General features: G+C 33.4%; 1 protein-coding gene across 2 annotated transcripts in view; it reads left to right on the top strand.

Annotated features, from left to right (window-relative positions):
* TM9SF3 (transmembrane 9 superfamily member 3) overlaps window positions 1-27,009 on the top strand; it is a 78,552-nt gene that overhangs the window by 39,645 nt on the left and 11,898 nt on the right. For both annotated transcript variants that reach the window (XM_044665731.1, XM_044665730.1), the window contains exons 6-9: window positions 5,771-5,902; window positions 7,267-7,433; window positions 13,500-13,594; window positions 20,701-20,831. In XM_044665731.1, the coding sequence (XP_044521666.1) occupies window positions 5,771-5,902; window positions 7,267-7,433; window positions 13,500-13,594; window positions 20,701-20,831 (525 nt within the window). The remainder of the gene's footprint in view (window positions 1-5,770; window positions 5,903-7,266; window positions 7,434-13,499; window positions 13,595-20,700; window positions 20,832-27,009) is intronic.

The following is a 27,009-nucleotide window of genomic DNA, read 5'->3' as shown; positions in this document are numbered from 1 at the left end:
TTCCAGTGACCTATCCCTTTGTCATATAAGATTTAATCATATGTCTCCAGAAGAAAGAAAAATTTCAGTTGTTTATATTTTGGGGGTGGGGGAGGGGAGAGCAGACTTAGTTGAGCAGATGTGTACCCCAAATAATCAGTGAAGTATTTTAGCATGTTGTTCCTGAGACTAGCTTCTACTACAGTCCGACTCACTATTACCACTGCTAATGATGACTAGGGGAAGTGGAGAAGCATAATAATCTTCCTCCCCAATTTCACTCCTTTCAAAATCCTGGCAGCTCTTTGGGAAACATAAGCTCCCCACTCAAGCTACCACCCATAGACTCATGATTTCTTTGTTTCTATACTATTCTTCTTGTGATGATAATTTGGGTACAGCTATCCCTGTAATATTCTCACAAACATAGGAAATCTCCAACTACTACAAAAAGTGTTGATTAGAACATATAATGTAAATGTGATATTTTATAGGAAAATGTTATTAGTAATACTTGTTCTTGGTCTGGCTCAACAAAACTCATGTAAAAGCAACATAGAATTCTAGAATTTTGGAGCTAATGTTGTTATAACCCAGCTCCTCATTTGTGACACCTAAGGAAACTTGAGAGTCGGAGGAGTAAAATGATTTTTCCCATGGTCATACTGTCATTGAGAATAGGGGAAATTTGTTCTAGGTTTCAACAGAACACATTATCCATTGCCAGAGAGACCTTTCCTACCTTGTAGAATGAGGTTTGGTTCTCTTATTGAGATTGACTGGAATGAAGGAGGTGATGGAGTAGCAGTAATAATGGCTACAGTGGTGGGAATATTGTTTTCACTGGAGGAATTTGGGGCAGATGTAATAGCAGTTACAGTGGGAATGCTATGTGTATGCTTGTACTCATGTTGATAGGAATTTTTAAAAGTAGGTGCCAACCCAACCCCGTCTTCTGCCAGTGCTGAACTTAAAATGCAGAGAGACATACATTTTCAGGCATGGCCAATGGAGGAATTTATTTTTGCTATACTAATGTTTATGATAAATGTTTTATTATTTTTAAAATAATTTTCTTATTTTTATTATTCATTTGAAAGGGGAGGGGATAGCAGTTTTTAAAGGGGAAAAAGGAGTGGCTAAGCAGTGAACTCAGACTGCATTTTGCCTTGTTCTACCAATGTCTCATGTTTAGGAAGCCACTTTTTTTTTTTTAAATTTTAAATCTTCATTGCTTTGTTGGTTGCAGTGTATTGGCAGCCTTAGTATGTTGTCATAAAAAGGATATTGAATATGGAAACCAAGAGACCAAGTTCTAGTCTCATTTATGCTACCACTAGTCATGTAACTGGTTAATTTACTTTAAAACACTCTGAGTCTCAATTTCTGTTAAGTGGAGATATTGTTTTCATCAAGAGACAGTTGGCATGATATGTAGAGAACTAGCCTTAAGAGTCAGGAAGACCTTAATTCAAATCACACCTCTACTGTATACTGACTCTGTGACCCTAGGCAAGTCACTTAATGTATCACTACCTCATAGTTTAGAATACTATCAGTTCCTGAGTAAGTGCTAGTTTTTATAGTTAATTTCCTAACTGGGAATTCTCTACATTGATGAATTCTCAAGGCCTAACAAAAAAATAAAAAAAAAGGATTCGTACTAATTATTTTTCAAGAGTTTTTGAGGAAAGTACATTATAGATCAGAAAATACTAGGGAAAGTAGGCTGTTATCACCATTTCTTATTAATAATGATTAATAATTGCTTTTAATTTCATTATGAATGAAAATAGACTTCACTTATTCAACTCTTATTCAACCACTTGATCAGGAAAAATAGCTACTACTTTGGAAAAGCTTTTCCATCCTTGGCAGATTAAAGGATCTGAATTTAAAGCTGAAATTGACTAGAGATATCATCTAGCACAAATTCTTCACTTTACAGATGAGGAAATTGGTCTCATGACTTTCCCAAAGCCATACTGGTAGCAGGATGCAGAAATTAGATTTGAATTCAAGTCCTCTGATATCAAATCCTTTTTTTCTTTAGGAGTAAATTTGTTTGGTCTTATTGCCTAAATTTAGTCTTCATGAAGAAGTAGTAATTGAACTACTTCATTACTGCATGTCTTGTAAACTGTTGTGTAATATACTAGGATGGAAGTTGGTCAGTTTGGTCTTTGACCTACAAGATCTCTTCCCATCAGAGGGCTTCTATTCACAGATGTATGTATATGCTGGGTTTTCACTGATTTGTGACTCCCCATATATTTTTCATTTACAGATGGTTCATTTCTTTTAATGGGAAGACATTAGATGTCTTTGTATGAGTTTGATTTTAATATGTAAATAAAATATTTTTTTCTTTTACTTGGTTATTTTTACTTCTAAAGAACAGTTTTTATTGTCCTATAAACAGCAGTCTTCTTAAACCTGAATTGTTGGGAGCAAAAAAATACCTCATAAAATTGAGATTGTGGTTTCTTTTTTCAGTGCAGCTTCTGCGTCAGTGATCTAAATGGAGTCAGAATCCTGTATTTCAAACTGCCTGCTAAATGTTCCCTCTTGGATATCTTGCTGTAACCTTAAACTCAATTGTATCTAAAATCAGACTCCTTGTTTTCACTCTAAAATCAGCTGCCCATCTTGACTTCTCTTATTATGTTTTTCCAAATAAGGAATAGACTCTTTCTGCCTGACTCCTGCTTTTCCACATTTATTTCATTGAAATAAAATCAATTTGAATTAGAATATTAAATATTAACCGCTAATCACTTTATAGGAAGTCTTAATACATCCTCAGTTTGTCTTAATTAGAAATAATTCCTTCCTTAATCTACCCTTGTTCTTGTTCTCCCTCCTCTTTCCCTTTTTTTTTTTTTTTTTTTAACCCTTGTACTTCGGTGTATTGTCTCATAGGTGGAAGATTGGTAAGGGTGGGCAATGGGGGTCAAGTGGCTTGCCCAGGGTCACACAGCTGGGAAGTGGCTCAGGCCGGGTTTGAACCTAGGACCTCCTGTCTCTAGGCCTGACTCTCACTCCACTGAGCTACCCAGCTGCCCACCTCTTTCCCTTTTGAATGAAATGTATTTCTGTTCTCATCTTTGTGTGTGTGTTTGTGCCTGTGCGCCGCGCGTGTGTGTGTGTGTGTGTGTGTGTGTGTGTGTGTGTGTGTGTGTGTATTCCAGATGACAGTGAAGTTCTAGGACAGTTGTCCTTGTCCACTCCCCCCTTGCCAACTCTTTGTTCATATCAACTTCAAATTGTATTCTCTAATTATGTGAAATAATTCTCCCTAATCTTCCTTCCTGATGAATTCTCTTTTCTTCTTCCTCTCTTTTAAGATCATTAAGACATAATAGAACCTCCTAGGGCCTTTGTTGTATTTAAACTTCCTTTATGACCCCTGATGATAGGGTTCAGAGGGAAACATCTATTATCTCCCCACTTGAGAATAGTAGTTTATCCTTTTTCACTCCTTCATAATTGTTTCTTTTTTATGGCTGTCTTCTGTGTTTGAACTTTAAAAGTTTATATACAACAATGCTTGAAAATCCTCTTTCATTAAATGTCTATTTTTCCCTCCTGTAGGATTACTCAGTTTTGCTGAGCAAGTTATTCTTGGCTAACCTAATATCCTTTGTCCTCTGGAATATTGTATTCTAAGCTCTCTACTTCTTCATAAAAGTGACTGCTAAATTTTATGTGATCCTGAATGTGGCTCCCTTGGTACTTGATTTCTTTCTTTCTGGGTACTTGCAGTATTTTTGTCTTTGATTTGAAAGCTCTGGACTTTTGTGGCAATGTTTCTGAGAGTTTTAATTTGGGATTTCTTTCATTTGTTCTCTGGTACTAAGGTATCTGGGTATTTTAAGATTTCTAGAAATATGTCTAGACTTAATTTTTGGTCATGACTTTTGGATAATCAAATAATTCTTAATTTTTTTTCTTTCCCAATCTGTTATCTAGGTCATTTTTTGGGTGTGTTATAACTTGTATTTCTTTTTTTTTTCCAGCCATTTTACCTTATTTTAATATTTCTTTTTGTGCCATGAAATTGTTGGTTTCTGTTTGGTCCATTCTAATTTTTAGAAAGCTTATTCCTTAGACTTGATGGAAGATGGTGAGCACATGTGCAAGAGGAAGGATGTGTCAAAGAGGAAAAGTTTGGGTCAGGCATTTAGAATTAAGTAGATAATTGAGATAAATGAAAGGATTACTATTTTGTGGTATGGATGCTCCAGTAGAGTTGCACTTAGTAATTAACTATGCTTACAAAGTTCTCAGTTGTTTTCCAGCTGTGCTTTTTGTGATTCAGAAGGAGGATGGGAGAAGCAGATGGTGTAAGTGTGATCCAGAATTATATTGAGATGATGGATATAGAAATCTTAAATGCTAAGTAAGGATAGCTCCAGAGTAATTAATAAAGTCCAGGTTGAGTAGGGAATCTGATGTAACCAGTAATGGGCTAATACACTAGGTGAAATGGGAAGGGTTGAGTTGAAGTTTGAGATTATGTGATGGTTGAATTCTAGGTTCATTGGGTGTACAGTTTGTGGGATAACACAGGAAGGAGGAGGTTCAAGTTTTAGAGGAAATTAGGTGTGATCTAATAGTGAGCAGAATTAAGAGAATAGTTCATATAATGACAATATTATAGAAAAAAACAAATTTGAAAGACTTTGAAGTTCTGATTAATGCAATCATAAACCATGAGTCAAGAAGACTAAAGATGAATCCAGCCCCCCATCTCTTGCCAAAGATATAAAATTAAAATGAAGAATGAGACATTCATTTTTGGACATGGCCAATATGGCACATTGTTATGCACAATTGTTAGGAAGATGTGTTTGTTTTATTTTTATTATTGAGTTGGGATAGCAAGAGCAATAATAGCTTATAAAATAAGATGATTATGGTTGGAAGAGGGAAATACAATTTTGAAGATGTGTGCTGTGATTTTGTGATGACAAAGTAAGTTCAGGATTTGCCCATGCTCATGTATGGCTAATAAAGAATGGTAAGACAGTCAAATTCTTCAGTCATGAATGTTAATAAAGTATGATATGATGGGGCCTGATGGGTCATGAAAATGGTCAATAGTTCCAAAGAATTTTGAGCATATTGAACAAATTACTGAATTGGCCTGGAAAAGTGGGTAATAGTTGATAGAGAAAGCAGTGAGCTTGGTGTTAACAAGGCGTTTAGATACTTATTTATTTTTCTTTATATTCTTAGAATTTTATTTATTTTTAAACCCATGTGTTCTGGCTTACAATTGGTTCCTAAGTATTGGTTCCAAGGCAGAAGAGGGTTAAGGGCTGGGAAATTGGGGCTAAGTGACTTGCCCAGAGAAACCTGATAAGGAAGTGTCTTGAGGCCAGTTTTGAAACCAGGACCTCCTGTCTCCAGGTTTGGCTCTCTATCTACTGAGCCAGCCAGCTGCCACTAGTTAGTATTTGAAATAGAAATATGACCAATCAGTTGATAATTGATAATTTTTTTGTATGACATATGATTTTGGTGTATCTCAATTTAAATAGTAAATTTGTTCTGGAAAAGTTTCATTTAAATCATATGTCTAAACTAGATTGAAGAACTTGCTATTTTCAAGAAATTAGTTTGTAATAAAAGCCATTTATCTTATGTTATATAGATTTTTTTTAACATAGCAAGTTAGACCTGCAATGTTTTATAAATGAAAGTCTCATATTTAAATTAACATTGTTATAAAGATTGTGATTTTTATGACTGCTGTTTCATGTTGGTAATGTTTGTATTTTTTTAGATTCACTGGTTTTCAATTTTCAATTCTTTCATGATGGTTATCTTCTTGGTGGGCTTAGTTTCTATGATTTTAATGAGAACTTTAAGAAAAGACTACGCACGATATAGTAAAGAGGAAGAAATGGATGATATGGTGAGCAAATATTTCCTAATTTTCCAAAATTCATTTAAAAAATTCACATAAAGTTCATAAGCACTAGAAGATAGTGAATTTTTTTAGAATATTGAATATTTTCTAATGTTGATTGTTTTTTAGCATATAAGAAAAATTAATACATATTTGTTTATTTTATGTGTGAATGGGGAACACAACTTTTGTGACCCATCATAATTATTTGGTTTGTTTAATAATATTTTGTATGGGGTAAATATTTTTTGAGGGTGATATTTAAGAAAATGCATTGATATGCTTTGGGCAATTATTTAAAAATCATAGTGTGGTAGAATGATCACTGGAATATGTAAGCAAGATACTGAGCTGTGTGTCTGTTGGCCATGCTATTAAGAACCTTTCTTGAGTCTATTTCCTCATTTGGCTTAGGTGATCTCAGAGGTCCTTTCCAAGATTGAACATTCTTTAATTGCCTGATTTTTACCCCTAGGGCTTTTATAGCCTGAGTGTTATATAAGAGCCTTTAATTAGAACTTAGGATACATGGATTCAATCTTCACCCTTTGACTTACTAGCCACGTGATCCTGGACAAGTCACTTCCCTTTCTTGAATTATTTTTTCTATAAATAAAATGGAGATTATCTTAACTCTGCTAACCTCACAGTGTTTTTATGAGGCTCAAATGAGAGAATGGTTGTGAGAGCACTTGCAAAATTTTGAGACATTATGCAAATGTAAGGGATTATTATTATTGGGAATTCCAAGTACATGGCAGTAGTGTACTGTCTGAGTCTCCAAATATGAGCTCTACTTACAAAGAACAATGAGTGCTACAGCTATTTGTGAAATTACCTTCAAAAGTGGGGTTAAGAATTGCAGACTACAGATATTCTCACAGATTGATCTTCTTCTTTTTCAAACTTTTCTTTCTTTACTGCCTGAAATACCCAGGATTAATGTTGTATTTGAGTAGATGGCATATAGCCCTTTGCCATCATGATATATCAGAGGTATAGCTATTTTGCGATTTTAATTGGGGTTGTTTTATAATAATTTTCAACCTTTTACATGTTTTTAATTTTTAGAATAAATTTTAATTTGATGCTTTTTTTTTGTTTTTATATGTATTTTTAGAAATTTATGGAATTGGACCTCCTTTTGTAACAAAGAAAAACAGTTAAGATACCATATTACAGTGATCATGTCTAACTTACATAGACTATTATGCCCCAGTAATCTCTTTTCTGAGAGATGAGTGAAATATTTAGGCTTTTTTTAAAATTAAGTAATTAATATTGAGGAAGAAAGTTTTTAATTTTCATTTTTAAAACTTTGAAGTATGTAATAATTTTGTTATTGTGGTTTCCCCTCCCATTATACATAGGACAGAGACCTAGGAGATGAATATGGCTGGAAGCAGGTACATGGAGATGTATTTAGACCATCAAGTCACCCTCTGATATTTTCCTCACTTATTGGTTCTGGATGTCAGATATTTGCAGTATCTTTCATTGTCATTATTGTTGCAATGATAGAGGATTTATACACAGAGTAAGTGTGCTCAAATGTGTTAATATTTTTGTTTTTGTAGTAGCCGTTAAGTCAGCGATGCCTCTTGTTTGTCTCAATTATATTTCCAAGCATGTTAAAATAAATTTGTTTTTTAAAAGTTCTTTTCTAAAAAAGGATTATTAACTATTCATTTGTACTGTTTAGTGAAGAATATTATAATATAAATATTAGGTATTTTCCTAGAAAAAAAGTGCATTATAATTTTTTTTAGAAGCAATGTTGAGCTTTTATGGAAAGGTGCTGTCCTTTCTGTAACAAAAATTTCAGTACAAGGTCTAATGTCATCTTTAAATAGCTGAATATAAGACATTCATATTTGATCAGTTACTTTAAACATTGGATCTCCTATCAATAAAATAATAGTGTATCTTACTTTGTGACAATAACTGTTTCAGAAAATTTGTGGATTACTCCATTTTTTTGAGTTAAATAATATTTTGTGTACTAGGGAGTCATGTGATTTTAGAGAAGTCTGTTGTGAAATTTAAAAAAAATGAATTATTAATGCCAAATAGATCTTTTGTCTAAATCTGCATTTTAGATTTACAGTTTCCTTAAAACAAGGTATACTTGTGTGTAGAACAGGGCAAATAAATATTAACATGTTAAAAATGAAGTATGAACTGACTAGTATAAGCACAGGCAAGAAACATCTACCTGTTATTTAGTCAGGAAAGCCTGATTATATCACTAAATTAGTAGCATTAAAATCTAGTAATTATTAATATGTTAGGTGTTTTTGTAACAGTGACTTCTTAGTTTAGAGCTGTCTCAGTTGACTTTATCAGCTTCCTGAGTTCTATAAGCAGCTAAACCAGTCTTGTTTTTTAAACCCGTCTTCTATTTCTATTCTTTGTCTTTTCACTATTATTAATCCTTGAAAGAAAAGTCTCCTTACCTCTCTTAGAATCTCTTGTCCACTTCAAAACCTAATTTAAGCATTACTTTTTTTTTTTTTTAAACCCTTGTACTTCGGTGTATTGTCTCATAGGTGGAAGAGTGGTAAGGGTGGGCAATGGGGGTCAAGTGACTTGCCCAAGGTCACACAGCTGGGAAGTGGCTGAGGCCAGGTTTGAACCTAGGACCTCCCGTCTCTAGGCCTGACTCTCACTCCACTGAGTTACCCAGCTGCCCCCTTAAGCATTACTTTCTAAAGTCTTTCCTAAACTCCCTGCTCCTTAGTCACTTTGTATTTATTTATTTCATATATATGTGTGTGTATATATATATATATATATTTTTTTTTTGTATAGACATATTTGCATGGTTTTTTTTAAGGAGTTAGTAAGTAAATTTCTTGAGGACAGATATTTCATATTTGTATTTTTAGTGTTAACACTTAGTATGTTATCTGGTACATAGTAGGTGCTTAACAAATGTTTATTGACTGATTGACCCCTTAGGCTTCCAGGTTTAGTGAAAGTGGAGTAGAAGCAGCTCTGATGGCCCTATCCTTTGATTACTTAGGGTGAATTAAGCCTTTCTATACCCAGTGGTCTTCCTAGATCTTTCAGGAGGAGGAAAGGCATTGAGGGAAGAGAGTTGCCTCTGCAAGTTGTTTCCTAAGTTTGGAGGTCTGTAGTCCACCATGACAGGTGACCCAAATGATCTCCAGAAACAGGTACTTAACATGCATATCTCTCTCTCTTATCTATATCTATAAATAGATAGCTGTAGATACAGATGTGGTTCTCTGTCAGAGCTATGGAAATAATTCACTATATGGTTAATATCAGACCTTTTTTTTTTTTTAATTCCCTTTCCTTTATATTTGACCCTTAGATTGGCTTCCCTTCTCATTATTTTACTTGATCATAAAATTCATAGAACTTCAATGTTGGAAGGGACCTTGGAGTTCTACTAGTCTGAGCAGATATGAAATCCCTTCTATAATCTTAAGAAGTAGTCATTTCACAGAGAGCTGATTGGCTTAATCAGTGGATAGAGAGCCAGGCTTAGAGACAGAAGGTCCTGGGTTCAAATGTAGCCTTGGACACTTCCTAGCTGTGTCACCCTGAGCAACTCACTTATCTTCTATTGCTTAGCTCTTACTGCCCTTCTGCCTTAGAGCCAATATATAGCATTGTTTCTAAGACAGAAAGTCAGGTTAAAAAAAAGTAGTCATTTCTTCTTTACTTCATTTTCTAAGCCTTTCCATCTTTATTTTTCCCCTTCTGTTCATTCTACTTCCTACCACTGCCTCAATCTTTTGTCCCTGTAGTGTCCTTGTTGTGTCTCACATCAAGAATGCTGCTTTTCTTTTTGGAGTTCTTTGGGGATTACCTTGCTTATATAAAGGATTCATGCCTAGTTTTTTGTGCATATACAGCTTTTTGTATAATTGGGAAAGATTGAGTAACCTCTATTAACAGATACTTCTTCAGAGCAAAATGCACTTAAAAACATGGAAGAAGTATTAACTGCTTTGATTATGATTTTAAAAAGAAATAATTTTGTAAGTTTGCATATTTTGTACCTCTTGTTCTTTTTAGTTTATTATTTTTATATCATTCCGAAGCTCCACATTATGATTTTCATACAATTTTAATTTTTAGAGCCACATGCAGTGTTAATAAAGTAATCTCAAAATCCTTTAAGTTTACTACTTAGCTCCTCAGGCCTTTAGGGAATTTTCATTTCAGATTATACTCTAGCTGTGAAGTGAAAGCAATTCAATTGTTCTACTAGTTCAGGAAATGAGACTCCAAAATAGACATACAGCCTGCTTTTGGAAATTCATTGCAAAGGCTTTTTAGTCACCTAGGTTCTTCTCAGAATACAGCAAATTAATAGTTCTTATTTATATAGCTTTTAGAGATCTTTCCCCAATTTTCTGTGATAATTGTGAATAATATGTATCTTCCCATAAACTTCTAGAGAACAGGAATATATCCCTAGCACCTTGTACAATACCTTGAATTATTAGACACCCAAAACTTACTAAATTGAATAATATTTTTAGTTTATGAAGTGGCTTATAAAATTTAGCCTTATTTTTGGTTTATAAAATGTTCTCCATAGCAGACATATGAACTAAGTAGTTTAAAAATTATACCTATTTTTCAGACAAAGGTATTGAAATTAGAATTCTCTTTGTCAGAGTATTGTGTCAAATTAGAAACAATTTAAAATTCACTACTTTGATCCAAAAGATTTGATGATGTGACATTTGGTGTTACTACTGTATAATATATTCTGTATATATATCACCAGAATGTAATCTTATTTTAAATTTTAATGTTGTCATTAGAGCTCTGGACTTGGAGCCTTCAGGAGGTTTGAATACTTCCTTACCAGCTTGTGACCCAGGGCAAGTCACTAACCTCCTTAGGCCTCAGTTTTCTCATCTTTAAAAATTAGGATAATAATGAATCTACCTCATAGGGTGATTGTGAGAATCATAGATGTAGAGCTGGAAGTGCACTTGTCTAATCTTTTATAGTTTAGGAACCTTAGGCCCAGAAAAGTTAGGAGACTTGCCAGTGTCTCAGATAAGTGACCAAATGATATATGTAAAGTGTTTTTGTTAACTTTAAAGGACTATGTAAAATATATGCTATTATTATTACTATCATCTAGTTCTCAATTTTTGGGTTAGGATTCAGATAGACACAGTCCTGGGAAAATCTGATGTACTGACTATTTTTTTATACTTCTGTGTTCTACCTGTTGACAGTTGGATAAATAACTCCTTGGCTGTACTTCATCCTGGTTTCATAAGATTATAACTCCTTTGCCAGGTTTCTCTATTTTGATGGCTTTTGTTCCACGTAGTTTGGAGATTGTTTATTTAAAATGTTTCTTAATTTTTATGGATCAGCATTATGTTTGAGTGATGATAGCAAGTCATTGGATATGTTATAATGACCTGGTTCTAGTACAAGTTATCGGCGGAGTCCCCCAGGATATTTTGGGGCTGTCTAGAGATTTGATATCTTTCCATCCATGAAGTACAGCAAGCTTCTGATATATAATTCTTTCTGTCAGGTCATGTCTTGCTAGACATCTAGCAGGCACAGAATGTTTAAAAGCTAAATTGTGGGGCAGTTTTCTGCCTTTTGCTTATATAATCTTCATTGATATTTAAGTGAGATTGTTAAGGATAATATAACTGTTTATTTTTGATGGTAATGATTTGGGCCTATATTGTCAAAACAAACTCCTCAGTTTCCACAAATAAATTTACATGATTCAGCAATTTGTTTGGTGTTTCCTTTTGACTACTTTGTTCATGTGGATCTTGCCCATGGAGGGCCTTCTGATTTTATTCTTAGGCCACAGATCTTTCAGACTGTATCAAATGGTGGTAAAACTTTCAGTTATATTTGACAAATTCAATGACAAATACTTGTTCTTAGTTAGTTTGATCTTCTATTAAGATTTTTTATCATTATGTCGTGAATAATAAAATATACTAATTTTGCAATTTAAACCAGATAACTACCATATTGTAATTTGCTTAGAAGGCACTTTTCAGTATTATCTATGTCAGTATTCACAGGTACATTTTCAGATAGGATTTTTAATATGTAGTACTGGGATTTGTACTTAGAAACTTTTAATTGGCAAATTAAAAAAATAAAAAACAAAATCTGATAACTGAGCCCCTCTTTCCCCCATGTATGTACATGTACATAGTCCATACCTATATAATCTCTTTATGAGATGAGAGTCACAGATGCAGATATTGCTTTTATGTATGGGTTAGATTACACATTTCTCAATATGCATATACATTTTATTTTTAGGCAAATAAGAGTAATGACCTGTTCAGGGCCACACAGCTAATAAGTGGCTAAGGCTGGATTTGAACTCAGGTCTTTCTGACTCCAAGCCACCATTCTATCCAACTGCACCGCCTAGCTGCTCCTTTGTGCACATTTTAAAGACCATGTATTATTGTAATTTTCTGACCAAAGTAGGAATGAATACTTTTTAGTATTACATGGTGTCAGAAAAGTTCAGAAGAGAACACAAACATGGCAATTTTGTTATCTGCCTTGCAACATTTAATATACACTTAAAAAATTAACAATTCCTAACAGCATTTTACAGTCTTGTAAATGATCCTTTTTTGTTTCTTGTATTTTAAATTATTTCTGTTGATTAAACTTTTAATTAAAAGAATTTGATAAAAGTTTAAAGGATGTTATCAGAATTCTGTAGTCATGGATAGTATGTTATGGTAGATATTCAGTGATCTATAGGTATGGTTAATTTGAGCAAATTATCTGGCATCACATTTTGTGCACACATTTTAAGGAGAAAAGGCTCCTAGACCTATGTCAATTAAAGTTCAAGACTAACTGACATCATAATATTATCTACACACTATCTCTTGTATGTTTTGATTTCTAAATCAGTATATTGTAAAGAAAGTAAGTTAATAATATGAGTTGCTATTGTTATATTGTTTGAGCCCTTTTATTTATTTCATTTCTAAAAATAATGTTAAATGTGGAGGTCTCTAAATTTAGTTTTGATGGTATTTAAACTAATAGCTTTGTATTTAATAGTAAAACCATTATTTACTTAACTGTCAAAGGAAACCAGGTTATTAACAGGTGACAGTTTTTATTATTTGAAATAAGTTGTAGAAAAGAAGTAATCTAGTAATTTCCTTAATACTTAGTTATCCTGAATCTTATCAAAGAGTTTGATTAACAGTTTGTATAAATTGGTGTTTACCATATAAATATCTTCTTACTATATGAAAAGAAGGTCATATCTCTCCTCATGTTATCCAGTACAGAATCTTGCACATAGTGATCACCTAATAAACATATTTTAGGCACTGGAATATATTTCTGAGGAGATTATAGTATCTTCTCCACAGATCTTTCAAAAGAAGACAGAATCTCTCTAGATTTATTAAAGTATAATCAATGCTTTAGGAAGATTGACTAGATAATCTCAGAATGGTTACCTTTATAGCATTAGTATTGGATACATTGTACATAAACCAAGGCTACTATAATTAAGTTTATTAAGTTACCTTTAAGTTGTTTTGCTATTTAAATCAAATGTATTTGTCTTAATTTTCAGGAGGGGATCAATGCTCAGTACAGCTATATTTGTTTATGCTGCTACATCCCCAGTGAATGGCTACTTTGGAGGAAGCCTTTATGCTAGACAAGGAGGTAACTTTCACATACTATCACTTTCCATTTTAAGATATAGCAGTATAACTAAATAAAGATGGTAATTTTCAATATAAGGTATTTATATTACTCTGAAACCCATTGTATTTATCTTAGTTTATATAATTTCTCCCAGACCCATTAAATTTCCTATGTTACTAATGCATAAAAATTTGCACTGATTTCCCTGAAACAAATGTATGTATCCATTATTTGATGTGAAGGTAGCCCAGTACAATTTTAAACATTCATATATAAGATGCTAATCATACCATAATACTCTCTTTAGAGAAGCCTGGGACTTCAAATGTGGTCTAAGAGGACTTCCAGGTGGTCGAGAATGGCAGGACAAGTTGTATTGGTGTCTAAATGAGATTCTTCTTTTTGCTTATCTGTAAAATGAGGACACTGCAATTCTCCATTTTAAAAATAAATAATAATAGCAGCTTGCATTTGTGGAGTGCTTTGAGTTTATAAACTTTTTTTTTAATGGTTTTGAGTTTTCCTCATTTTATCCTTACCCCAGTCTGAAGAGGTAGGTGTTATCTATTATTATATAGGCTGAGACTGAGAGACTTTAAGTGACTTGCCAAGAATCACAGACCTAGTAAGAATTTGACTGAATTTAACTGCAGATCTTCGTGTCTTTATGTCCAGCCTTCTATCCACTGAGCCACCTAGATCTCTTTTTCTCCTAAATATAAGTTCTGATGATCCTGCTCCCTGCAGAGAGAAAGAGAATTGAGAACTGCTTGTCTGAGTGACTTTACTGACAAATTTGCCCAAAGTAACTGGAGAGTTTTGGTTTTTTATTTCTTTTCCCTACTTTTTTAAAACTCTGCTAAGAATTCTTGATTATAACCATCTCCACAGTAGAAAATGAGGATACCTGAATCACAAGTAGAGATGAAGTTGGTATCAAAGGTCACACTGCCTTTTGGAGTTTATTCTTTCATATGCCATACTGATGAGAATGGGCTAGAGATAGTTATTGAGGGCTTTTGGAATCAGAGATAAGGTTAAGAATCGTTGTCTTACGGTAATTTCACAGAATGAGATTTTAACTAAGTGATAGCAATTTTATAAATGTCTCCAACAAGGCTGATGGCCTTGAGGCCATACAGTACAGGGGGTGGAGGAAGTTGGTTATTCAGTAATAATTTACTTCTCTTGCTTATCCAAGATGAGTTCATTCTATGATAACTACTTGGTGCTTACAATATATTATTGTTAATGTTCAGCCACTATGCTAATTAATTTACTGATTTTTCATTTTATATTTTCACACTAATTTCAATATTCTTTCCTGCTGTTTTTTAGGAATAATAAAAAATGAGGGATTTGATATATATAGGTTGTTTTTTTCTGGCTGCATAAAGGTTGATTTTTGTTATGAGAATTATTAACCACATGTTGTTTATCAATTGACAGAAATTTAATGAAATTGGGAGATTTAGAAAAGCAAGACAGATAACAGATTAAATATTATCTAGTAGAAATACTTATGGAAAAGCAACAGGAGCAACTGGGTGGCTCAGTGGATTGAGAGTCAGGCCTAGAGACAGGAGGTCCTAGGTTCAAATCTGGCCTCAGACACTTCCCAGCTGTGTGACCCTGGGCAAGTCACTTGACCTCCATTGCCCACCCTTACCAATCTTCCACCAAGGAGCCAATACACAGAAGTTAAGGGTTTAAAAAAAAAAAGAAAGAAAGAAAAGAAAAGCAACATTCTGTACGAGTCAGATAAAGTAGTGGAGATAGAATCAGGAAGATTCAAATCCTGCCTTTGACACTGGTTGTGTGCCCATGGCTGCCAAGCATTCAACCTTAGACAGTTCTTTAAGACTGTAAATTATAGAATGGTTTAGAGTGCTCTCAGTGGAAGGAATTTCTGCATTATGAAATCATAATTGCTTGACACTTTATTAGCTATGGGATTTACCTTGCTTTTTACCCACCAGTATAACCCTTGGTTTAAAAAGGGTGTGAGAAACCCAACAACAAAATCATTTTTGGAGAACAGCCAAAAAAAAAAAAATCCAAAAATGCAATCTGATTCTTTTAGTGAAATCCCAGTCATAAGTTTTGACCACATGAGTGATATGAGCATTATAGCTCTTGACTGCAATTTCTTAGAAACTAGAAAAAAACTTAGGAATGGGAGAAAGGAAATGTCAAATTATGACATCTCCCTCTCAAATTCTTCCCTTAGGAAACAGTCTTAGAATTATTTCCCAAAACTTAAAGTAATTTCTAATGTTGTATATCATTCACCAACTTTTAGCCACCTTAGTATTGGGGAATTCTGGATTTCTTTCCATGAAGTGTAGGAGCTTATTGGGCTCCTTAGTAGGTCATTAAGGTATATCAAATGGTACTTGGAAATATAAAATGGGCATTAGAAGTTTTAGAAGGCATATTTTTTTCTTTATGTAAGGAAAAATCTTATTTTATTTAGTAGAGTAAAGTTTATATAGTACAGTTAGAATTGTACTAAAGTTACTAAGCTTTTTCTGGATCTAATGGATCTGGATCTCTTTAACTTCAGGTCCTCTGGTAAAAAATGTGAGAGAGGAGAGCTAATTATGGTATGACAACTTCTAGACCTTTAAATAATCTTTTGAATTTTTGAAGATTTTGTAGTTTTGAAGTTTTGTAGATATTGTAGAGGGGATTCTTGGATTAGAAAGTCTCTAAAATCCCTCGCAGTGCTTAGTTTCTCTGAAATTGTGATAGTTGAATCATTCAGCTCACAGGTCTGAAATTCTTTGATCTACCTTGCCATTTTTATGTGAGGTCTTCAGAGTTTGTTATGGATTTAGTCTGGAAGAAATTAAGGCCTCAGTTGTTCCTGTGTGCACATAATTGGTAGTGTTTCTGCATATACTCCTCCCTCTCCTGCCCCAATTGTTGGAAGGGATAATAATTAAAGTAAAAGTGGAATTTTAGATGCTCCTGGTTGTGTTAAGGACCATGATGCTAACGAGCTGAACATTGCTGAATATTTTTAGTCTAGATTTTACTCTAGAACTACTAGTTAAGTTGGTATTTAGCTGATGGATGCTCCAAGTTAAACCTAGAATGTTAAGATCTTTCCTGCTTGGGGAAAAAAAAACAAATCTTTGTTTTGCCAAGAAGTATGTATTCATGTAATTTTTTCCTCAGATTTGCCAGACCTTTGAGACCTTCTGAAAGCTAATCTAGGCAATCTGGGTTTAGGGACTCTGGAACATTTGGTTTTATCCTGTGTCCCACCTAGTCTAGAAAGCCCAGATTAGTGCAAGGCAAACACTTGAATATACTTGAGGATTAAGATTGGCCAAAGTCTCATCAGAGTGGACTTTCATATACCTGTTGGCCCTAGAACCCTTCCCGAGTTACTAGGATTGAACCCAGGGCTAGATTGGAACTAGAATAACTCTAGATTTATAGAGATAATAGGTTTGGGCTTGACCAAGAGATTTGCATTTTAAATACTTGTTGTCTTGTGAGAATGTAACTCCACCATGGCTTGCTTTCCAAGCCATGCTGAATATATCCATTGTGATTTGTATGTTACAGATAATGAAGGAACATAGAGCTCCACATGCACTGTTGAATCAAAAGAACATGGGAAATAGATGGAGAGAGAAATGTTAGGAAGCAATTGAAAGTAGAACAAAGACATGCTTTTCATTATTAATGAATAACTTTATTTTTGTGTTAGGTGACAGTTTGGGAGGGAATAATTTATTTCTTTTAATTTTTGGGGTTGCATTGTTTGTTTTTAATAAACAAAAATGTTCTCTCCCCCATATCCTCTCTCCGTTAAGGAGAAAAAAAAAACTGTCAAGCAAAATTAATTCCTCCACTGGTTGTGTGCCCCCCTCCCCCCATCCACTTTAAAATTCAGTTTTAGTTTTAGTTTAGATTATCTCCTTTTCTCTTCCCTCTCTATACATTGAGAAGGCAAGAAATACAAAACCATTTAAATATTAAGTCTTGTCAATCAAATATCTGTATTAGCCATTAAACCCCCTACCCCGCAAAAAAAAACTGTTAAAATATGCTTAAATCTGCACTGTGGGTCTCAATTTGCTGTCAGGTGGTAGATAGCATTTTTCTTCAGAGACTTTTGGATTGAGGTGGGGTCATTGTATAGATTAATTACTTAGACTTTCATAATTGATTATCTTTATAATATTGCTATTGCTGTTTAAATTGTTCTGGTTCTTCTCACATCATTTTACATCAGTTCGTGTAAGTCTTCCAAAACATTCACTTCATCATTTCTTACAGCCCAATAATATTTGTATCACATTCATATACCATAACTTGTTCAACAATTCCACAACTGATGGACATTCCCTCAGTTTCTAGTTATATGCCTTCACAAAAAGAGGTACTATAAATATTTTTATACGTGTGAGTCTATTTCCTTTTCTTTTGCTTTCCTTGGGAGTATAGACTTAGTAGCAATATTATTGGGTTAAAGGGTATAAACAGTTACATTAATATGACTATTTTTCATATTCCCTCAAGCATTTGTCATTTTCCTTTTCTGTCATATTAACCTATCTAATGGATGTGAAGTACCTCAGAAGAGTTTTAATTTACAGTTCTCTATTAGTGATAGAGAATTTTTTCACGTGACTTTTGATAGCTTTGATTTCTTCCGCTGAATTGCCTCTTCAAATCCTTTGGCCATTTATCAGTTGAAGAATGATTTATGTTTTTATAAATTTGACTTAGTTCCCTATATACTTGATAAATGAGACCATTTTTAGAGAAACTTGCTAAAGATTTTCCCCCCAGTTTCCTGCTTTTCTTCTAATTTTAGTTCTATTGGTTTTGTTTGTACAAGACTTTTAGATTTCATGTAATCAAAATAGTTCATTTTTATTTCTTATAAATCTATCATGAACTCTTCTCTTAACCATAGACCTTACAAGTAATTTCTTTCATGTTCCCTTAATTTGCTTATAATTTCACTCTTTATGTCTAATTCATGTACCCACTGTCTTCATATATACTATGTGATGTTGGTCTGTGCCTAGTTTCTACCAGATTACTTTTCAGTCTTCCTAATAGTTTTTTATCAAGTAGTGAGTTCTTGCCCCAATAACTGGAATCTTTGGGTTTATCAAATACTAGGTTTCTTTGCTTATTTGCTTCTATATATTGTATACCTAATCTGTTCCATTGATCACTCTATTTATTAGTTAGTGCCAAATTATTTTTTGACAATTACAGTTTTTTAGCATAGTTTAAGATCGGATACTGCTAAGCCCCTTAATTTTTCACATTTTTTTCCATTGATTGCCTTGATATTATTGACCTTTTGTTCCTCTGTATGAATTTTCCTATTATATTTTCTAGATTTATAAAATAATTCTTTGGTAATTTGATTAGCATGATACTAAATAAATTAAGTAATTTTGTCATTTTTGTTACATTGGCTTGGCAATGAATATTTCTCCATTATTTAGATCTGCATTTGTATGAAGAGTGTTTTCTGTTTGTGTTCATATTGTTTCTTTGTGTGTCTTGGCAGGTAGACTCTTCAGTATTTTATATCATTTGCAGTAATTTTAAATGGAATTTCTCTTTCTAGCTCCTACTGTTGGATTTTGTTGATAATGTATTGAAATATTGATCATTTGTTTGAATTCCTGCAACCAAATTGGAAATGAGACTTTTATCAGAAACGTTACTAATTCTTTCCCCCACTTGCCTGCTTTGGAGGTAGAAGTTTCTGAATTGACTGGGAATGTACAAATAAAGCAAGGAGAAAATTTTAAAAAGTAGAATCATTTATATCATCAGGATTTTCAAGGTTGACAGTAGAATTCTATGAATAGAAAAACAAGAAAAAACAATGAAAAAGAAAATAATGTCACTCACCTTTTTTTCTATGCTTTTTTCCACTCAGAGCACCACATGTGTCTATATAGATGCAGGTTACCAAAGTAATAACTGGCACAAAATTGAATTTCCCTCTTCAGATTTCATGTATTATCAGATGTTCCTATGTTAATTCACTTTCTGAGTTTCTGCTGCTTTTTCTTTTCTTTTAAACCCTTACCTTCTGTCTTAGTATCAGTTCTAAGAAATATCTTAGAAACAATTCTAAGCAAGGGCTAGGCAATAAGGGTTAAATGATTTGCCCAGGGTCATACATGAAGAATGTGTCTTAGGCTAGACTGCGTTGCTTCTCTGACCATAGTATTGACAGCTCTATGGTAATTGTGCTACATATTAAGAATCTTGTGTTTTAAACCATATGATGTAAATGTGATTGAGAGACATTTTGGTATATAGTTGGCCCTGTAGACAGGAAACTTGTGACTAGAGTGGCCTCAGACACTAACTATAACATGCATGCCTCAATGTTGTAATCTCTAAAGTGAAACCTCCTTCACAGGGTTCTTTAACCTTTGTAAATCTTACAGTGCTATGTAAATGTGGTTAGCCAATTTTTGGTTGCTCAATTTTAAAAAATTAGTTCAGTCTTATAGTTACACCCAGTACTGTATTTGTATACTAATAATAGTAATAGTAACTCATATTTATGGTACTTTAAGATATGTAGAATGTTTATTTTATAGCCACTTATTAAGAGTAGGTATGTCTAATATTCTTATTTTTTTTTGCAAGTGAGAGAAACGAGTCTCTCCACAGGTTAAATGACAATCATAGTTTTATAGCTAATAATTTTTTGGAGTTGGTAGTTGAATCTAGATTTTTGGATTCCAGATTTAGTACTCTGTCTGCTATTAAATACTTTAGGATACTTGGGGTACATATTTAGAATCGGAGAATTTTAAGATCCAAAAGGGACCTTAGTGTACAGTCTAGTACTCCACACACCTACTTCCCTTCATTTTCATTTTGTAGATGAGGAAACAGACCCGCGAGAGATTCAAGTGAGTTTGCTCAGTGGTACATGGCTAATAAATGAAAGAGCTGGGACTAGAACCGTCCATTTTAAAGCAATAGTTAGGTAATCAAAATTTATAGATTTTGACATTAAGAATTCAATGAATAATTTATTATTTAAAGTTGTTATAATTTATACATTGCATTTTAAAAATAATAATTAATAATTTGCCCCCTTACTTTTTTAGGAAGGAGATGGATAAAGCAGATGTTTGTTGGGGCTTTCCTTGTTCCTGCAATGGTGTGTGGCACTGCCTTCTTCATTAATTTTATAGCTATATATTACCATGCTTCAAGAGCTATTCCATTTGGAACAATGGTAAGTCACTTGATAAAAAACTTGTTTATATCTTATTTTTAAATTGGAAAGGCAAAACCTGCCTGAGAATTCTTATATGTATTAGCCTTGTCCAATTCCTTGCTCTCCAAAGAATTTTTTTTCCACATCTTTTGATGAGTATAGATAGTTTTTTTTTTTCTTACAATGTATTCCTGGAAAGTTGAGGAGGCAAAAGGGATTATTTTAGCCATTCTTGTCATTTTGATAGCTCTCAATTGGTGAGGAGGTAATTATGATTGGGTTTTCAAAGGTTCTACCTGTGAAGTAGTAGCACTGATTTCTCCTACCTCACTGGAAAGTCTCCATGTAGAATCACTGTAGCTATAATCTGACAGTCTGGCCACCTAAATTTAGAGGAGTTTATCATTAAGGTGATGAATACAACTTATTCATTTTTAGCATAGCAACTCTTGGAGACAATCTACCAAATTAGATAAGGGCTGTGATCTGTGTTGGGATAGAGACCGTTCTTATTATGAAATTTCAAATTCATTAAGTATTGAAATCTAGTTTGGGGTAAATATAAAACACCATGAATTCCCCATCACAGTTGATGCTCTTTAATTTGTTATTGCTACTTTTGGGGCAGTAGTTGCTATGTCTTTGTGAATATGACGAATTTCAAATATCCTAGGGTATTCCACCTTTTTTCATTGTTGGGCAGAAATCATATAATCATTTTACTTGAGAAATGAAGCAGGTTTTTTTGGTGGTATCATCAGTGATTAAAAGATTCAAAGTTGTGAAAAGTGAGGCTGTTTGTAGCTTTGTGTAGTAAACAAATAACCTTTGTTTTTCCCCTCTCTGTGTAAAGTATACTTTTTGTATCGATTCAGTGGCATTTGTTTTAATGTTATTGATATACTTTATTTATAATGCGATGCCCCAATAATACAGCTTTTCTATTTAACTTCTTACAGCAATTCTACTACAACTCCTTTGATAGCTTCCTTCAGTGGATTTCTTTCTAGATCAGAAGAATCCTTTATCAAATACAGCTGGGGAAAGATTGTGTTTTGAAACAGTTGCTAATTAGTCAAGGTTTTCTAGATTTCCATTTGGGAATTTTAATGAGAGGTCTCTCCCATCCCTTTTTTTTGAGCTGAAGTAGAAAAATGACTGGCTATAGAGTAAAAAAAAAAAAAACAAAACTGAGTTTGAGTACCAGATCTATCACTGATAAGATTCATAGTATAGGGAAAGTCATTTGGTTTTTTGAAAACTCAGTTTTCTTATCTTTGAATTGGGAATAATTCTAGCCCTTTCTGCCTCAGAATATTTTTGTAGGACTCAAGTGAGAAAATCTACATGAAAGTTTTTGGGTATTTGCCCAGTGTAAGCAAATGTATTGCATATGTATTGTGTTCCTCTCCTTCCTCCTGGAAAAGAGATGAAGAAAGAACAGACTTAACTAAAATTTATGGTACACTTATTGTAAAGTATGAGTCTATAGTAGTTTTTCCCTAGTAGTTTGTACCAGAGTAGAGGATAGTTCAGGAAATGAGCAGAATTAACAAGTCATTTTATGGAAATGAAGATTCTCATGGTTGGCAAGAAGAAAACAAAGCAGATAATTGTATTTGTTTGAGTTATTGATTAGAAACTAATTCTCAATTTACTTTATACCCAACAAGAGAGAGCCTGGAGAAGTGGGAAATGACAGGAATAGTCAAGAAACTAAATTCATAAATATGTGGGTGATTTTACAAACCCTTATTCTTTCCTATAACACTGAACTCTGGTGGGTTGATAAAAGATTCTCAGCTTCTACACTAAAGAACTGTAGTTGGTTTCCCTGTGGGAAAGATCTCTCAAGGCAGTGACTCCCTTGTAGTTCAAGTCTTTGGTGGAATCATTAGGGATTGGCAAAGCTAGGCCATGAGATTCTGGGAAAAGAGATATCCTTAATGTTCAGTCCATTTACCCTTCTCCTTCCCACTTTCCTTTTTTTGGCCTCAGAATTAAGTCTTTTGATGACAGTCTGTTCATGGACCCTACTAACCACTAGAGGGCTGGAGGTGAGCAAAAATGAGTTGGAAAAATTTGTAGTATCCTTTTTATTTTACTTGAGTCTTGTTTCCTATTTTCAGGCAATGCTACAACTTGGTTGAATCAGTCCCATTTTTGTTACCTTAACTGATAGATCATTTTATTATTGAGCTTCTTCAGAGATATTCCCGATGTATTTGAGTGCTTTTTAAAAAAAATTTGAGTTTTTCAAAGAAGCATCATTTTTTCCTTAAATTTAACAAATATTTAAAATTCCTTTGCAAAATAGTTTAAATTTTTAAAAGGAAGAATAAACAGTATGATGGTTATAAAAAATTTAGAGAAACATCACAAAGGAGGTGAATCTACACTCCAAATCATCAGGCCTAATCTTTCAGAAAACATACAAAGGACTTTTTTAAAAATTTAATTTAATTTTTATTGTAATCAAAACACTTCCATGTTGGTCATTGTTGTAAGAACACACTCATACATAACCAAAACCCTCAAATAAAGCCATAAATACACGCATGTGAAAGATGACTCTAACAGTTCTTTCTCTGGAAGTGGATAGCATTCCCCATCAAAAGTCTTTCACGATTGTCCCAGGTCATTGCATTGCTGAGAGTAGCCAAGTTTTCACAGATAATCCTTGTCCAATATTGCTGTTATTGTATGCAGTGTTCTCCCAGTTCTGCTTATTTCACTCCGCATCAGTTCCTGCAGATTTTTCCAGATTTTTCTGAAATCATTTTGCTTATTGTTTCTTATAGCACAATAATATTTCATCACCAACATGTACCTCTGGATCAGGGATTCTTAACTTAGAATCCACAGATTTCAGGGAATCCATGAACTTTGATGGGAAAATTTTCACTAATCTTTGGTTTCCTTTGGAATTCTGTATTTGTATTTTGTGCATTTATTTTTATTCTTTTTATCTTTGTTTTATTTAATAATAAATTTACATTTATATTTTTCAAAGTTACATGATTCGTGTTGTCTCCTTCCCTTCTTCCCTCCCCTCTCCCGGAGATGACAAACAATTCAATTTGGGTTATACATATATTATGCAAAACTTATTTCCATATTATTCATTTTTGTAAGTGAATAATCTTATAAAACCAAACCCCCAAATCATATACCCAAGAGAATAAGTGATAAATCATAAGCTTTCATCTGCATTTCTATTCCAACAATTCTTTCTCTGGAGGTGATTAACATTCTTTTTCATAAGTCCCTCAGAATTGTCCTGGATCATTGTATTGCTGTTAGTAGCAAAGTCTATTTCATTTCGTTGTTCCACAGTATTTCAGTTATTGTGAATAATGTTCTCCTGTTCTGCTTATTTCATTCTGTATCAATTCATGTAGGTCTTTCCAGTTCTTATAGAAATCAAGCAGTTCATCATTCCTTATAGCACAATATTATTCTATCACCCACATTCTATCATATCACAATTTGTTTAGCCATTCTCCAACTGAGGGACATCTCTTTAGTTTCCAGTTCTTTGTCACCACAAAAAGAATAGCTATAAATATTTTTGTACAAACAGGTCCCTTTCCCATTTTTTTAAAATCTGTTTGGGATTTAGACCTAGTAGTGCTATTACTGGATCAAAAGATATGCATTCTATTAAGGCCCTTTGGGCATAATTCCAAGTTACTCTCCAGAATGGTTGGATCAGTTCACAACTCTACCACCAATGTATTAGTGTCCCAATTTTGCTACATTTCCCCCAACAATTTTTTATTTTCTTTACTGTCATATTGGCCAGTCTGACAGGTATAAGGTGATATCTCAGAGTTGTTATAATTTGTATTTCTCTATTCAAGAGGGATTTAGGACATTTTTTGTATGATTATTGATAGCTTTGATTTCTTCATCTGAAAACTGCCTATTCATATTCTTAGACCATTTATCAGCTGGGGAATGCCTTGGTTTCTATTAAGTTTGACCTAGTTCTTTATATATTTGAGAAATTAGAACTTTATCAGAGAAATTTGTTATAAAAATTTTTCCCAGTTTGTTGCTGCCCTTCTAATCTTGGTTGCATTGGTTTCGCTTGTACAAAACCTTTTAAATTTAATATAATCAAAACTATTTTACATCTTGTAATGTTTTCTATCTCTTGTTTAGTCTTAAATTCTTCCTTTCTTTATAGATCTGACAGGTAAACTATTCTATGTTCCCCTAATTTACTTATAATATCACTCTTTATGTTTAAATAATATCCCCATTTTGACCGTATCTTGGTAGAGGGTGTGAGATATTGATCTAAATCTAATTTTTTCCATACTGTTTTCCAATTTCCCTAGCATTTTTTGTCAAGTAGTGAGTTCTACCCCAAAGGCTGGGATCTTTGGGTTTATCAAACACTAGATTATTGAGGTCATTTACCCCTAATTTATTCCATTGATCTACCATTCTATCTCTTAGCCAGTACCAGATTGTTTTGACAATTACTGCTTTATAGTACAGTTTAAGATCTGGTAGTGGTAGGCCACTATTCCTCATTTTTTTTTTCATTAGTTCCCTCGATATTTATGACTTATTGTTCTTCCAGATTAGTTATATTATTTTTTCTAGTTCTATAAATTAGTTTTTTGGTAGTTTGATAGGTATGGTACTGAATAAATAAATTAATTTAGGTAGGTTTGTCATTTTTATTATATTAGCTCAGCCTACCCAGGAGCAGTTAATGTGTTTTTCCAGTTGTTTAGATCTAGTTTTAATTGTGTAAAGTTTTTTTAATTGTATTCATATAATTCCTGCATTTGTCTTGGCAAATAGATTCCCAAATATTTTATATTGTCTAGAATGATTTTAAATGGAGCTTCTCTTTCTAACTCTTACTGCTGAGTTTTGTTGGAAATATATAGGAATGTTGATGATTTATGTGTTAGTTTTTTATCATGCACCTTTGCTAAAGTTATTATTTCCACTAGCTTTTAGATTGATTTTCTAGGATTCTCTAAGTATATCATTATATCATCCGCAAAGAGTGATAGTTTACTTTCCTTATTGCTTGCTTTAATTCCTTCAATTTCTTTTTCTTCTCTAATTGCTACAGCTAGCTTTTCTAGTACAATATTAAATAATAGTGGTGATAAAGAGCATCCTTGCTTCACTCCTGATCTTACAGGGCAGGCATCTAACTTATCCTCATTGTAGATGATACTTGCTGATGGTTTTAAATAAATGCTACTTATTATTTTAAGGAAATGCCGTCAAAGGACTTTTAAAAGATGACCCTCCTGGACATATCATTTACTACAACATTTTATACATTAAAATCCTAGTATTATGACTCTACTTAAAAGTTTTTTTTATTAAGTCTTCAATTTGATATACCTGAAAATTATATTATCAAAGTTGTTCTGAAGTTAGAATAGCATACCTATTTGAAGGAAGTCTATGCAGCAACTTTTAGGGTGATTTTTAGATTAGAATGTTCTGGAATGGAAAATAATAATCTTTGTGCTGAGCCTGCTTTAATAATTTAGGACTGTTGGGGGCAGTTGGGTGGCTCAGTGGATTAAGAGCCAGGCCTAGTGACAGGAGGTCCTAGATTCAAAGCTGGCCTCAGACATTTCCCAGCTGTGTGACCCTGGGCAGGTCACTTGACCCCCATTGCCTAGCCCTTACCACTCCTCTGCCTTGGAACCAATACACAGTATTGATTCTAAGACGGAAGGTAAGGGTTTTAAAAAATATAATAATAATCCAGACTGTCAGAGAATTTAGTGAATTGATTCAATGTACAAAAGGCTAGATGTTGGCACTAACTAAGCACTACTCACATTATCATGTGTCCTATTCATATGATAATATGGAGATAGGAATGTTGATGAAAGGGAATTTCACTGTTCCAACCCCTCTTTGCAAATATAAATTCCTTCAGAGTAGATGAATTTTGTTTTTGTGTCTCTTGTTGATTTACTTCTTTGTGATAGTATAGATGTGAGTTGATGAAGATCTGCACCAGAGTGGTGGCCATGTTATAAGGGAAGAGGCTCATTTTAAAGATATTACAGAGTTGAAATGGGCAGACTTGGCAACAAATTAGACATGAGGATAGAAGAGTAATGACAAATTCAGGATGAATTCTAGAGTTTGAGAGCCTGAGAATCTAGGAATATGGGCAGATGGACTTGGAAAAAGTATT

Source organism: Gracilinanus agilis, chromosome 2, assembly GCF_016433145.1.
Source record: "Gracilinanus agilis isolate LMUSP501 chromosome 2, AgileGrace, whole genome shotgun sequence".
Taxonomy (NCBI): Eukaryota; Metazoa; Chordata; class Mammalia; order Didelphimorphia; family Didelphidae; genus Gracilinanus; species Gracilinanus agilis.
Note: the sequence above shows the minus strand (reverse complement) of the source record. Positions and strands in the feature narration are given on the sequence as shown.